This window comes from Onychomys torridus, chromosome 18 (assembly GCF_903995425.1).
Source record: "Onychomys torridus chromosome 18, mOncTor1.1, whole genome shotgun sequence".
In the NCBI taxonomy this organism is placed as follows: Eukaryota; Metazoa; Chordata; class Mammalia; order Rodentia; family Cricetidae; genus Onychomys; species Onychomys torridus.
The window spans coordinates 16,908,277-16,923,876 of NC_050460.1; the positions used below are offsets into that span (position 1 = coordinate 16,908,277).

The 15,600-nt window shown below is 41.2% G+C and overlaps 1 protein-coding gene across 3 annotated transcripts in view; it reads right to left on the reverse strand.

The window, feature by feature from the left end:
* The window catches only part of Kcnq5 (potassium voltage-gated channel subfamily Q member 5), a 557,910-nt gene that overhangs the window by 87,619 nt on the left and 454,691 nt on the right, over positions 1 to 15,600 (reverse strand). For all 3 annotated transcript variants that reach the window (XM_036167994.1, XM_036167993.1, XM_036167995.1), the window contains exon 6: positions 3,869 to 3,979. In XM_036167994.1, the coding sequence (XP_036023887.1) occupies positions 3,869 to 3,979 (111 nt within the window). The remainder of the gene's footprint in view (positions 1 to 3,868; positions 3,980 to 15,600) is intronic.

Below are 15,600 nucleotides of genomic sequence, written 5' to 3' on the forward strand. Positions count from 1 at the left end.
GGAAGCAGAGACTCTACTGGGCTTTTTATGTGAAGAATCTGTGGTGTCTGGTTAGCTGGAACTGAAGAATCAGCTGTGATTAACAAGAGGCCAGAACCACTGAAGTAAAACCTTTGTTTTGCTGGGACAATGGATGCTGGTCAGCTGGGGCTGAGAAATTAGCTGTGATTAAGAAGAGACCAGCATGCTTGAGGTGGTCTTCTGGGAAGTGTTTCCTCTGAGTCAACACATAGAAGCTGTGTTCCAGAGGCAGCCAAGGTTGTAGCCCATCTTGGCAACCAAATTTGGTAGTGTAAGAGTCACCCAGGGGGTCCTGGTTTTGAAGGCATGAAGAGAGATGGTGTAGAGAGCAGCTGAGACTTGGCACTGTGTGACAGGGATAGAATCCCTAAAGAAAGCCTAGGAGAGGCTACTGGTGAAAGTGCAGCCCCGTTGTACCAAGGTACCCCATGGGATGATCACCAAGAACAGCAGCAGCAGTGGAGCAGAGCCAGCTGGAGCCTAGAAAACAAGCTGTGTGTGCTGCAGAGGGCAGAACTGGAGAAGTGACCCAAGCCCTTTGGAGGAGCCCAGATGACCGTGAGTGGATCCCAGACATCGGCTATTGAGTTATTTACACAGTTACAGTCTGGTTTTGCTTTGTTCAGATTGTAACTATGCCCTGGTTCTTCCCTCTGGAAGTGAGAAAGTATTTAGTTTATTTTTGATTTTACAGGAGCCTACAGTTGAGACACTTTGGATTTTAAAAGAAGAGACTGAAGTTTTAAAGTGTTTGAATTTGTAAGACTATGGAACTTTTAAAGTTGGAAAATGTTTTATATTGTGATATCAATATTAATGTGTAATCTTGGGGATGAACCAGAAAGGAAAGGTGTGGCTTAACCGTGATTTGTTCGTGTGTCAAGTTGACAAAGGGGTCAATTGGGCTGAATAATTTTATGTCAACTTAACACAAGCTAAAGTCACTTGAGAGGAGAGAACCTCAATTAATTATGTTTCCATAAGATGGGGTTATAGAGAAGCCTGTAGGGCATTTTCTTAATTAGTGATTGCTGAGGAGTTCCATTATGTGTGGTGCTATGCCTGGGCTAGTAGTCCTGGGTTCTCTAAGAAAGCAGAGTTAGCAAGCATTGCCTTGCAGTGACCAAGGCAGTAAGCAGTATACCTCCAAAGCCTCTGCATGAGCTCCTGCCCCAGGCTCCTGCCCTCACTGCTTTTGATAATGAGCTGTTTCATACACTTGTGGGTGAAATAAACCCTTTCTTTTCCACCTTGCTTTTGGTCGAGGTGTTTAATCACAGCCATAGTAATGCTAACTAAGACACTTTCCAGGCAAAATGCTGATGCATTCTCAAAATTTCAATCAGGCTGCACTGTTGGCTAGCAGGTAGGTAGAGAGGACAAAATGACAACTAAGCACCAATGGTGAGAGCATGGTGAAAAATGTCACAGTAGAGGTTGTTTCTTGGCATTGTTAGGGCATGTTCTGTTTAATACAAGCGCATCTTACAGATTTCTAACATAGATTAGCTTAATTTGTACATTAAAACGGCAATCATTTTATTGGGAACATTTCCATGAATGACTACTTAGCTTCTGACCCATAATCTTACACAGCAACATAGTTTAACCTTCCTGGAATGGCTCAGAGTTTCCTTCTAGGATCTTTGCATTTCACTGTGGAGGATTCAGAGGGAGCCTGACTCTAACTCTAAGTGGCCTCCAGTCTTCCCACACTTTGAACACTTATCTGTGCTTGCTTATTGTAGATTTGCATTTCCTCCCTAGCCATTTAGTCTTCCAACATCTGTTCCCATGCAGGATATGTTATGCTGGCCTCTATTGTCTAGTTTAACAGTCCATTTATCTCTGTGACTTGAGGGTAAATATAGGCATAAAACAGCAGGTATTTTGTGCCATTACTTTTGGGGAAGAAGCCCAAGACTGCATTTCAGTCTTTCCAAAGGGATTTTCCTGCAGAGTCTGATGACTGATTCTTTCTCTGGTCTTTTCTCAATTGTAGGGGCAGCCATATGAGTTGACTTTGGGCTGGGAGTGGGGACTCTGTAGAGTAGGTTAGAATCAGTTCCAAGACAGCCCAGGGCCACACAGAGAAACCCTGTCTCAAAAAGCAAAACAAAACAAACAACAACAGAAAGAGTTTACTTTTGATATGGGAAATTCTGCCCCATCTGTCTTATATTACCATTTTGCATCAGGAAACTTTTTTGTTGTTGTTGTTTTCAAGACAGGGTTTCTCTATGTAGCCCTGGTTGTCTGGGAACTCTCTGTAGACCAGGCTGGCCTTGAACTCAGAGATTTGCCTGCCTTTGCCTCCCAAGTGTTAGGATTAAAGGCATGCACCAGCACATATTTTTATAGTCTTACAAATGAAGGAGAGTGTTTTGGTTTTCTTCATAGTAATCACTTGATTTACATTATCACATTATTTCATCTATTACTTATCTGGACTCAATAATTTTTCCTCCATTATTTCAATGAAGAAACATACTAAAAAACAATCATTGAGCTAAATTCATCTGTTGCCTGTACTTCAGAATGTGACTTATTCAGAGATAGTGAGGGTCCTCACCAGAGGTATTCAGGTTAGGATGAGGTCATTAGGATGGGCCCTAAGCATACAAATGAGTCCCTATAAGACCCTCTCTGCCTCAAGGATGGGGGCTTGGAACAGTACTTTCCCCCTCAGGGCTCTCAGAAGGGCCTCACCCTGCTAATGTCTGGATCTGGATCTGGATCTCCAGCCTTCAAGAACTGTCAGAGTAATTTCTATCTATTGTTGAGGACCCCCAGCCTTTGGTACCCTGCCACAGCCTTCCTAGCACACTACTATAGTTACACAGTACGTGACAAATGTAACTAACTCAAACTGAGGTGCAACATCCAAGTCTGTGTGTAGTCTGGGCAGTCTCTTTGCCTTGGTTTTGAGTGGTATAGGCCTGAACCAGCTGGCTAGCCGAGAGTTGGATAGGACTGCCCTCTGAGGTCATTTACAGTCAAAGAATAAGCACTGGGAGCTAAAGTCTGGGGTACTGAAAATCCCCATCTGACCTCCATGTGCTCAGCTTTCTCTGCCCTGGGATCTCAGGTTTCAATTTGACAGAAGTGGCACATGGCACGGCCTGCTGCTGGGAACAAGGATGAGACTGTTTTCCCAAGGTGCCCCTGCTGAGGCTGGACTCTAACCCCTTACTGTTGACTGCCTGATGCCCAGCCTAGATGGAGGGGACAAAAGTGATGTCTGGAGGGGAAGAGGTAAATTGTGATGTCATGTCCAACTGTCTTTAAAGAAACCACAGGCTAAAATGACCAGAAAGTCCAGCTTCGTCCATTGAAGAAAAACTAATCAGAAGCTTGGAGGGAGATAAATGTGTTTTCCATTCTGACTAAAGGCAGAAACTGCTCATTAAGGAAAAAAAAATCAATGCTGTGTGACACAGGAATGAATCATCTGACACATTTACAACACTTAAGGTCATACGCCTTTCATGCAAGTGTTTGAGAAAAGGAGTGAACTCCTGTACACATCCATCTTTTCATTTGTGTACACTATAAGCCAAAATGCAGTAATTAGTTTAAATGAAGATATCTTTAAATCTTTCTCAACATTGAAATTGTATTAGTGGCATGTTGACTGAAATAATCTGAATTATGTGTTTATACAGATCTAGCTGGTATGAAGACTCAGGTCCATATTTTGTCTATCATCTACATGGATGCATTTAGAAAAGTCAGCATTTTTTTTTTTAGAACAGTAGTATCAGCCAATGAGATAGATCCGATCCTTAGAACACAGTAAGCCTTGAGGACCCAATTGAAGCTGCTTTCTTGTTGCAAAGATACTCACAGCAGGAAGGGCAAAAAAAGAAATGCCAAGGAGTGCGAAGCCTGCAGAGAGCAATCTTCCCAGCCAAGTTAGGGGCGTTTTGTCTCCATAGCCAATGGTTGTCAGTGTGATCTAGAAACAAAGTAAATAGAACATCCAGCTTAAGTCTTTGAGAAGGAAGTTATGACCTAGGAACAGGAGGCAAAACAGTATTTCCACTAAATCATCACTCAAGAAGTCTTGTTGGCACATTCTATTACTGTGCTTTAATTTTCCATGACGCATAACAGAACTTCTCTCTGCTCAAGGGAAGGAATAACCGGCATATTTGATCCTCCCTTGTAATACAGTCTCCCAGATGTACTGGGAGATATACTCAAAGGAAAGTTAATTTGGGTAAGATCATCATCACTAACATGGAAGGGAAAACTGTGGATTTATGAGTTAGTACCCTAAACAATGAATTATTCTAATTAAGACTGTTCATCACTGGCATTTTCTTAAAGCCTTGTATATTCAAGATATATTTTATGATTTGTAGTGGAACAAAACGTGTATAGTTCCTGTCCTGAGACAATTATAAGACATAATAAGGGGGGCATGATCTATGAAAACAACTGAAATAAGAAATGTACAGGAATTCTAATGGGGGGCAAGTCACCCTCTGAGGGGTTGGAAGGAATAGCTTGACGGGTCCAGCATGGATGATGAGGAGGCTTACCTGGGGATTGCCACCTTATCAAAGACTATGAAGGATGTATCCAGCCTTCTGGCTAACAGGCAGAAGTGATAAAGGGGATCTCCAGGGAAGGGAATCACACAGTGAAGAGAAACACAGCAGGCTTTGGAAAGTGTAAGCTGTTCAGCTGCACTGAAGGGTGATGGGTTTGAAAAGGAGCAGTGGCTTCTCACCTTCAGCTCAGCAATACCTAGAATTTTCAGTGTATACACATATGTCCCTAAGCTTTTGTTAAATGCATCTTTGGCAGCTATTGTAAATGACACAGTCTTAGCTTCTTAGTTTCTCTCTCTTCCTTCCTTTCTCTCATTCTGCTTTTTTCTTTCTTCCTTCTCTCTGTTTCTTCTCTTTCTCTCTCTTTTCTTTCCCTTTCTTCCCTTCCCTTCCCTTTTCCTTGCTTCCTTCCTTGCTTCCTTTCTCCCTCCCTCCCTCCTTCCCCCTTTCTCTTCCTTTCTTTTCTGAGACAGTGTCTTTCTATGTAGCCCTGGCTGTCCTGGAACTCACTATGTAGACCAGATTGGCCTCAAAGTTACAGAGATCTGCCTGTCTCTGCCTCCTAGGATTAAAAGGGTGTCCCAGCCTGAATTAGTTTATTTGGTCCAACAAGTTTATGTTATGGGTGTGCATACAAGTATGTGTGCCTGAGAATATATGGGTGTGTGGATAGGTGTGTGAGCTGTAGTTTTTTAGTCACAACATTGTGTCATCAATAAACAGTACTCTTTCATTTCTTCCTTTCTGATCTGACTGCCTTTTATTTCATTCTTTCCCTAATCACCCTGGAAAGGACTTCCCATACTCTTTTTTTAAAAAATAAGTTTTAAAAATATTTATTTTTAAATGTGTGTGGGCAGGCCAGTAGGTGGGTGGCACCACATTCAAGTAGAGGTCAGAGGGCAACTTGCTGAAGTTGGTTTTCTCTTTCTATCATGTGGGTCCCCAGAGTCAAACTTACATTGTCTTGCTTGGTGGTAAGTTCTTTTACATGCTGAACCATCTTGTTGGGCTCCAATGAGCTACTATCTTTTAAAAAATAATAAAAAAGGATTTTAGTTTAACTAGGTGTGTATTCATATGCTTGGGTATTTGCTAGTGAGTGTAGTACCAACAGAGGCCAGAGGCTGTGGTTCCCTTCCAGGCTGGAGTCATGAATGGTTGTGAGTCACCTGTTGTGGGTGCTTGAAACTGAATTTGGGTCCTCTGGAAGAGCAGTAAACTTTTTTAGTCATTGAACCATCACTCCAATAATTTTTCTGCATATAATAGGGTAATCTGAAATAAGCTGGGCGTGAAAAGACAAACACCACATTTTTTTTCCTTTTTAAAATTATTTTATTTTTGAGATTATAATATAATCATGTCACTTCCCCTTCCTTTCTCCCTCAAGATTCTCCCACAAACCTTCCTTGCTCTCTTTCGAATTCATAGCCTCTTTTTCATTGATTGTTGCTACACACACACACACACACACACACACACACACACACACACACATGCACACACTCCTACGTACATAGTACATAAGTAAAACCTGCTCGGTCTATATGAAGTTACTTGTATGTGTATTTCTAGAGCTGACTCGTTGGTACTGGATAACTAGTTGGTGTGCTCTTCCCTGAGGGAGACTCCTTTTCCCCTGCTCTCAGCCTTCCTTAGTCAACTGTAGTTCTTTCTGTAGGGTAGAAGCCTCCTAGGCTTTCTCCTACTACTTCAGCCTGTCTTTTTACATATGCTGTCCTTGTTCATCTCACGCTTGGACAGTTGTGTTGGTAAAACGTTATGGATGTAGCTTCTGGCTTTCCTAGCTTACACAGTCTCATGCAAATTCCTTGGTCCTCTGGCTCTTACCATCTTTCCATGTCCTCTTCTGCAATGCTCCCTGGGAAACCCCTGGTATATTCCTTCCCCATTTATCCATCCAGTTGCTCACATCAGAAGCCTTAGGCTCATCCCAATCATCCCTCCTTATTTCTCCCCTCACTGCACCTGTCAGCAAATCCTGTTGATTCTGTGACAATGCTACAAATTCATCCCAATCTTCTGTCATCACTGGACCTTGGCAGACTAGGTTGCTATACTAGTTTCTACCTTTTCTGCTGGCTTTTATTTCTCTTTTCCTAATTCTTTCACCATATGCCTAAAATGGACAACATTTTCTCACTCCTCTCCAATAAAATATTTCAATGGTTGTCTATTGAGTTTGGGAGAGTTCCTGTCTCCTGATCATGGTCACATGATCTTGTCTCTGCTGAGGTCATATTGCTTTCAAATTTGCTTGGTGTATTTTAATCATGGCATTCCAGCCCCTCAAAGAAGTGAGAATACTTTTTTTTTTTTTTTTGACTCAAGCAAGCCCAGGTAGCCTTTTTCACACATGCTGTCCTATTAGTGAAAATAAATCTTTACCTAATCTTCCCAGGCTCCTTACTGTCTTTTATGTCTTCTCTCAAATATTGCTTCACAGAGGAAGACTTCTCCACTCTGTCTACAACAGAGTCTCTTGTTACTGTATAGGCCAGCTACTTACTGCCTGCCTCCCTTCCTTCCTCTATTCCCTCTTTCTCTCCCTCCCTCCCTCAATCTATCCCTCCCCTCTCCTTCTCTCCCTTCCTTTCTTCTTCCCTCCCTCCCTTTCTCCCTCTGTCCCTCCCTTCCTTCCTTCCTTTCTTCCTTATTGCTTTATTATCTTCTCTCCTCCCTTCCGCTACAGGGTCTTCTTTCATCAATATCTGGCTACCTTCAAATTTGCAACCTTTCTGCCTCTGTGTCCTAAGTGATAGAATTACAGAGACTCACCAAGACTGCCTGTGCACCTTGTTTTAGGTAACAAGAGGTAGTAGTTTGCTATATTTATAACAAGTGCTGTGGCTTGCTTTGGGGAAGGGCTCCTATTTCTTTACAAGAAGGAGTAAATATGACATGTTTTTCATTGTATTCCTAACATCTAGCATGATGCTTGCTAACAACAAGGGAGAACTCAGTATTTAGAAAATAATTGGATTCTTTCAAGATTATTGGCAAGACATGGATTATGAATATAGGACAAGAATTCTCATAAACCCCTGGAATTGTACATGTCTTAGGAAGGGTAAAACTGAAGAGGGCTTTATGATGGGTTGGGTCATCCAAAGAAGCAGAGGAAATGGAGTCTAGGACACTTTTGAAGGTGTTAGCCTTGTCAGGATGAACAGACAGCTCTTTTGTGGGAGAGAATGTTGGCACCATATGAACCGGGATGGGAATTGGGAAGGCGTTGACCGTGCCTTTAATCATCTGAAGAAGTTGGAAATTGGTGAGGAGAGCCTGAGGCCTAGAGGAGGGGAAAATGCTTGGGACAGTGAGGGTGTGGGAGGTCATCATGTGCAAGTCAGCAAGAGGCTTGTGGGTAGATGAGCTCATCCAGGGCTTCAGAGAGGGAGCACATAGTGACACCTAGTAGCCAATGGAGTCAACTGTCAGCTCTATTAGTATGGAACTTTCAAGTGTAATTCTTGATAATACCAAAACCAAAATTTTGCTTTAATTTTATTGTAAATTAAATAACCATTGTTTTTCTGACAAATACTTCAATTGTTTCACAGTAATTTATTAATAACAACCCACCAAAAGAATGTTTCATGATTTGGTCATAGGAAAAATGTGACATTTCATGGTTTCTTTATGTTTCTATAATATATTTGAATTTTTCTGCTATATCCAGGTTCTCAGAGAGTAATGTACTTCTTCTAAATCTGCAGAATGGGACACAGCAAAGTGATTGCATTGTGTTTTATTCTGGTTACTTCTTTCTCTTCCAAGAGAGGTTATGACAAGGAGATAGAATGTTGTAGGTTCTGAGAAACTGGCCCAAGTAACCCTGAATTTTTGTGAAACCCTGGGGGAACCTGCTCTCAACAACTTCTTCCTCTCTGCATTCAAAGACACCCATGAATTTTCTTGGTTGAAGCTTAGGGACCTGTTGCTGCCAGGCATGGGCAGACCCACAATGGATCTTGCAACAGAGTAATCAGTTTATTCCCTTTGTATCTGGGAAGGCCTTGGGGAGAATTTCTTTAGTTTCTTTGCCAATACTGTGTTCCTTTCACTTCTGTGGATGTAAAGGAAATGATGGTTTCCACATTGTTAACAGGAAGGTAGTGCCATACAAAATAATTAAGTTTTATAAAAGTAGAAGGGAGGAATTCCAGGGAAGAAGAAAGGGTAGATGGGTGGCAGAGGGAATAAATGATGTGCAAATATGATCAAATAACATTATATGCATGTATGAAGACATCCCGATGGAATATACCTTTTCACACAATACATTCCAATAAAGAAAGGAAATAAAACCTTGAAGTTTCTAAAGTGCACTTTACAATGAAAAGATAACTTTTCTCTAGGAATTCAAAATAACTTGTTTGACTGATGTAGCTACCAATATTCCAAGACAAGGACTGATACATTCTCTAAAACTAACATTATATAAGCCTGCATGGGTATTCAATGAATTCCTGGTTCAAGGGAAGCTGTCCTCTAAGTATCAGCAAGTTTATCTGAAACAGCACAACCATGCTATATGTGGCAGGTAATCTCTGTTGTCAACTTGACCAGACTTAGAATCACCTAGGAGACTGGGCATATCCATGAGACTGCTTTGTAAAGGTCACCTGAGTGGGGGGAAGAGTCACCCTGAGTGTGGGTGGAACAATTCTGTGGGACCAAGAAAAATGAGATGGAAAAAGTTGAAAGCAGTGACTTTCTCTCTCTCTCTGCTTCCAGGTTCATGATGATATGAACTGCTGAGCTTCTCGGGTTGGCCATGAGATGAGCAGTTATTCTCTGCCACATGCTTGAACTGCCACGATGTTCTCTTCAAGTCTACTGGGTCAAGGGACCATGGGATGAATGTGCTGAGACCATGACTCAAACCTTTCCTCCTTTTAAGCTCTTCAGTCACAAATAAGTGAACTGTAACAAGTGTCCTTGGCCGCTGTGCTTGTGGCAGCCAGATCACCCTTTCCAAGGAGCCAAGACACAGAATCCATCTTGATGCTTAGCATCCTAGGCTTATGCTAAACCATAAAACAATTCAGCCAGGCCCAGTGATAACTCATTTCATGTAGGTTCCAAGTCATAGAAATGGAAGCTCCTGCAGAACCCCACAGATACCAGCTCTCAGAGCATTTAGGGGGATCCTAGAGCAACAGCTTCTTTTAGAGAACCTGGACTAGCTGCATAACAGGTTGTCAGGGGCTGTGAGGAAGTTGCAATTAGACTTCAGAGCTGAATTGGGTGATGGGGCTGTTGATTTGCTTTCTGGAAAATTCTTCATTTATCTCTAAGATCCCAGCAGTGTTCTGATTGTTTGGTATGGTAAGATGACTTCTGTCATACCACATCTTTTCCATATTGAAACCACCATCACACAGAATATTTAAGCAACTCTCAGTCATAAGGGCAGATGGAAACTATTAATTATAGTATACAATTAACATACTGATTTGGGATGCTTGAAGTTTTAAAAAGCATTGATTTTAGAAAAACTAAATCTAATGGCGGAATGCTTCTATGACAGAAACAGTAAATAAGGCACCTCTTTTAAATGCCAGTCTCTTTAGAGAAAACATCCAACATCAAATTAATAATATATTTCCTCCTTTGCAGATAACCTGCCAACCCATGAGTTGTGTAATTCCTTGTGAGCCCTTTATGTGCATTCTAAAAAGGATGAAAGGCTTGAGCACAGTATAAAGGAGTTGGAATTAGATCCAACGCCTCTGTTCATTTTGAGTGAGTCATGAGGATGCTTCATAGTTGCATACAGGCTCGGTGAGTGGGGGTGACAGGGATTACTAGGTGGGTTCAGGATGATAGAGAGAACTAAAGTGTGGTTGGCTAATAGGTTCTGCTTGTACCAAGACATTTTGGGTAATTCCTGAATGAAAGAATTTCATTCTTTTCTAACACATACAATGTTAAAAGTGAATCAATTTTTTTAGAGTTTTGCTTTGTACAGCAAATATATTTTAAAGGAATGAGTTGAACTATAGTACAGCATAATCAACAAGAAGTCTTCTGAGAGAGTCCTCTTATTCTTTGTGTGGTAATACAGAGAAACCTCCCCTTTTTTCTTCCCTAATTGGGGAACAAGTCCAAGGTCTCGCTCATACAGGCAAATGCTCTGTCTCTGGGTCATCTCCTCAGTTCTAGAGAAGGGTGTGTAATCAAAACTTCTATGACAGCTAGTTGTCAACTTAGAAGTTTACTTATAGCACACTATCACAAAACTAAATTATACATATAACATATATATATATATATATATATATATACACACACACACACACACACACACACACACACACACACACACTAAATATTTTATTTTTCCCTAAAACACATACAGGTATATTCATTTCCTGACACTCTTTGTGAAGAATTGGGATTCTACTTCGTATTTTTATTTTCATAAATCTGACCTATAATGCATCCCTTTTTGATGTTTTTAAAAGTTATGTTTTAAAAAAGATTTGTTTATTTTATTTTAGGCATGTAAGTATTTTACCTGCATGCATGCATGTATGTGTGTGTACCACATGTGTGCCAGGTGTTCACAGAGGCCAGAAGATACCAGATTTGCTCTAACTGGAGTTATACAAGGTTGTGAGTAACTATTCAGGTGCTGGAAATTAAGCCTTGGCCCTCTGCAAGAACAACATGTGCTCTAAATCACTTATCCCCCACCAAGTTATGTTTATCTATTATTTATCTATCTACCTATCATCTATCTGTCTTTCTATCTACATCTATCTATCTATATATCTATCTATCTACCTACCTACCTTTTATTTATCTGTGTAGCATTAACTAGAGTTTCATGGAGTGATTAGAATATAGAGAATCCCTAGGTATGGAGGCTTCCCCCCTAAACACAGTTGTGTGTTTGCACTTGGTTTTATGGTAGTAATATTTTAGTATTTTGCAGTTTTGAGCTTCTATAAAACAGTCTACTCCACTTTCATAAACCATCCATTTGTCTGTATAATTGGTCTGCATTATCAGTGTGCTGGCTAGTTTTGCATCAACTTGAATGTTGCAAACTGTAGTCATCAGAGGGAGGGAGCCTCCATTGAGAAAAACGCCTCTATAAGATTAAGCTGTAGGCTAACCTGTTTCTTAATTAGCTATTTGTGGGGGAGGGTCCAGCCTATTGTAGGTTTGGTGCCACCCCTGGGATGGCACCTGGGTTCTATAAGAAAGCAGGCTGAGCAAGCTGGTAAACAGCACTCATCCATGGCCTCTGCATCAGCTCTTGCCTCCAGGTTCTTGTCCTCGTTGAGTTCCCATCCTGACTTCTTTTGATGATAACCTGTGATATGATGTGAAAGTGTAAGCCAAATAAACCCTTTCCTCCCTAAGTTTCTTAGGTCATGGTGTTTCATCACAGACTATGACAATCAGCTTATTCAATAATATGAAATTAACCATGCCATGATAGTTTCAAATGCAAGAACACTGAGAGGTGATACTGATTCCTAACAGTTATTCAAACAATGGCAAGAACTGAGTTCTGTAGGCCTTAAGGATATGTTTAGTGTGTTGTTGACCTCTGGTAATATGCTCATGGGGGATATGAGTGTTGGGCTCTCTGGTCAGTCAGTGAAGAGAAGGTAAGTTATGAGATCACCTATTCAAATTCCTAAATGAAAGTTATATGAGTAGGCAAATATGTAGAATACAATTTTGTTTTCTTATGTACAATTTTGAGCATTAATTTTTGCATATATACATGATGCAGATTAGGAGATATGGCCTTTTGGATAGGGAGTATAATTCCATTTTGACCTAGTTACAGAGTTTACAAAAGATATGCTGTTAACATGCTAAGTGGAATAAAATCTCATAGACAAATGTCTGTGATTCTTATTGACTTTTGAATAGTATATTTCTAACACTTAGAGATCATCAAACTTTAAATTTACTCTAAGAAACTGATGAACTGCTGGGCAAAGTGGCACATACCAGTGACTCTAGCCATTGTGAGGCTGAGGTAGGAGTATGGCTGTGAGTTCAAGGCTAGAATGGACTACACAAAAAGATCTTGCCTTGAAAAACAAAGAATAAGAAAAAGAAAATAAATGAAGCAAATAAACACAAAGTTAACAATTCTAACAAAAACTTTCTGGTATCTCTTACCATGCTTTTTTAGGCTGAATGACACTTTCTGAGTCAAGAAGATTCTGCCTGTTCCCACACCTCACAATCTGACCTGGATAGTGGCAGATGCAATCTTTGGCTGTAGAGTAGCATGTAGACTAGGGTCAGAGGGCACATAGGTTACTTCCCCTATTGCCCGTCTTTAACAGGCCTCAGATCCTTGGTGGTTTGGGCCACCTCTTCAGCTACTACATTTACTCTAAGTGACTGAACAGAGGAGAACAGTCCAGATAAGTTCTTGCTGTGTGATGTACACACCAACTTACAGTCGTACAACTAAGAACACATATTTTGTGAAAGCCTGTGGTCTGAAAACTGTGGCTTAAAGGTATAATTGTGTGAGGTAGAGTTGAAAGTACCTTATAATGTTTAGCAAATTCTTTTTCAGGGGTATTATTCCAAAGCAAATGAAAATTCTGGAAGAAATTTCTTGATTCAAAACAACAAAAAAGAATGGAATGTTAGAGGTCAGCGTGGTGGTACTTGTCTATAATCCTAGTACTTAGGGGGTTGAGGTAAGTAGATCATGAGTTCCAGGCTAGCTTGGGCTACCTAGTAAGAACCTGTCTCAGAAAAGCAACAGACCAGTGAGGTGGCTCAGTGGGTAACAACACTTTCAGTGTAAACCTGATGACTTGAGTCTGATCCACGGATGCTAAATTTAAAAGGCAGATACAGTGATCCGTGTCTGTAATACCAGGATCCCTATGGAATGATGGATATGGAGATAGGAAAATCACCTGGAAGTTCATAGCCAGCTATCCTTGAGTACACAGTGGCAGAAACAAAATAGACCCAGTCTCAACAAGGTAAATGCAGAGAACCAACTCCTGAAAGTTGTCTTCTAACCACACATATGTGGCATATGCATCCCTGCATCTACAGACACATACCATACACAGACAGGATAATAAATAAGGCAACAGTTACAAAAGCAACAAACAAAACAAAGTAACAACAACAACATAAACAAGAATGGAAGAGGCTGTGGTCAAATTTAGACTCCATTAGACTAGAGTGTTTCTCTCTCGAGTTGATTAATTCCATTAGAAAAATAATTTTTTTTTCTCTTTCCTTCAGGGAAGAAATCAATAAACATTCCTTGACATTATTATGAAAACATAACTATCAATACTAGATTTTAGCTAATGCATTCATTTGAACAAGTTAAGAATGGAAGGTTGGCATTTCAAAGCATGGCATAATTTCTCATAACAGGGTCTTTGAGGAAGAACAACTCCTTTGGCAGTATCAATAACATCCTCCTTTACTCTCCCTTCAATTTCTTCTCCTTTCTTTCCTTCCTTTGTACCTCTTTTCCCATGAGCACCTGATTTCAGAGAGTGCTCCTAGAATCTGATAGTCATTTTGGGATTTGTGCTATTGATTCAGAAAAGTGGTGGGCAGCATTACATAATTTGGATTTTTCTGTCAGCATTCAGACCAGTCCCTTGAGGACCCAGCCAATAAGCAGGCAATTCCTTGGTCTGCCCAGCGTCCTGACAAAGTCATCCTATGTAAAGTCCCCTTTACGAGGAAAACCCTCCCCTATCTCCTCCCCAGGAGGTCTTGTCTGCACCCTGCTTCCCTCTCCTGATTCCCCTCCCCTCCCCCTCTCCTGCCCCCTGCCTCTCCTTCTCCCTCTCTTCTCTCCTCTTTCTTCCCATGAGGTCACTCTGCACCTCATCTCTTCCTCTCTTACCCCCTCGCCCTTTTCCTTCCCTTAATAAAACTTTCCACCTTTCCACATGAGTGAGTGCTGCCTGCAAGGTGTTGTGTCATAGTCCCGTCCCCCCCCCCCCCTGTGGCTCCCACCTGCTGTAATCACCACCTGGAGTGTCTGCCTGGCACATTTCTTTCTCGCCCACCATGGGGGCCCCTCAGCTCCAACCCACCAAGACCTCTCATGCCATTTTACAAAATCTTCTATGGCAGATTCCTTGGGATATTATCGTTCATAATGTTTTTCCAAGCTTGGGATAAAAATGTATAATAATAGTAATGACTGATATTGTTTGACACACCAACTCTGTGTCCTGACCTCATTCCATGCACACAGTTGTTAATACGACTACCTTTATTATATGTGTAGGAAATGATTCCTTAACAGCAATCTCCATGGGCTAAGAGAGGGCTCAGGGGATAAGAGACTACTACACAAGCACATGAGGATCTGAGTTCAAATCCCCAGGACCCATGTGAAAATCTGGGCGTGGCCATATATACCTGTAGCCCCACTGCTGTGGAGTTGGAGACAGGGGGATTACTGTGGCTCCCTGGCCAGCAGCCTAGCTCCAGATTTAGTGAGAGCTCCTATGTCAATGAAATGAAGTGGTAAGTGGTAGAATAGGACACCTGGTATCCTCCTCTAGCTTACACACACACACACACACACACACACACACACACACACACACACAGGTTCCCATATCCACACACAGGTTCCCATACCCGCACACATGTCCACCCACACACTGCTGAAATAAAACAAATACTAATGCCTCAGCAAATCACGGTGCTGGGTCTAGAACTCTTGTCTCTTGAGCATATTTCTTCTTTTTTAAAAAACAGCATGTGCTAATGCCTATAGAATAATACTATGGAAAACACGTGTACAGACACAGGTATGGGATGGCATTCTTAAAGGATCAGGATTGTTAATGATGAATTTCCTCAAGAGCCTTAAGAGCAGTACACTTCATAAACACATGCTGTTAAGGTAAGTGTGAGACTCAGAGGTGCTTAGAACCAGGTTTGAGGTGGGTGACTGGGGTGTGTGGGTGGATGGTAGCTATGAATGTTCTTGAATCATTAAGAG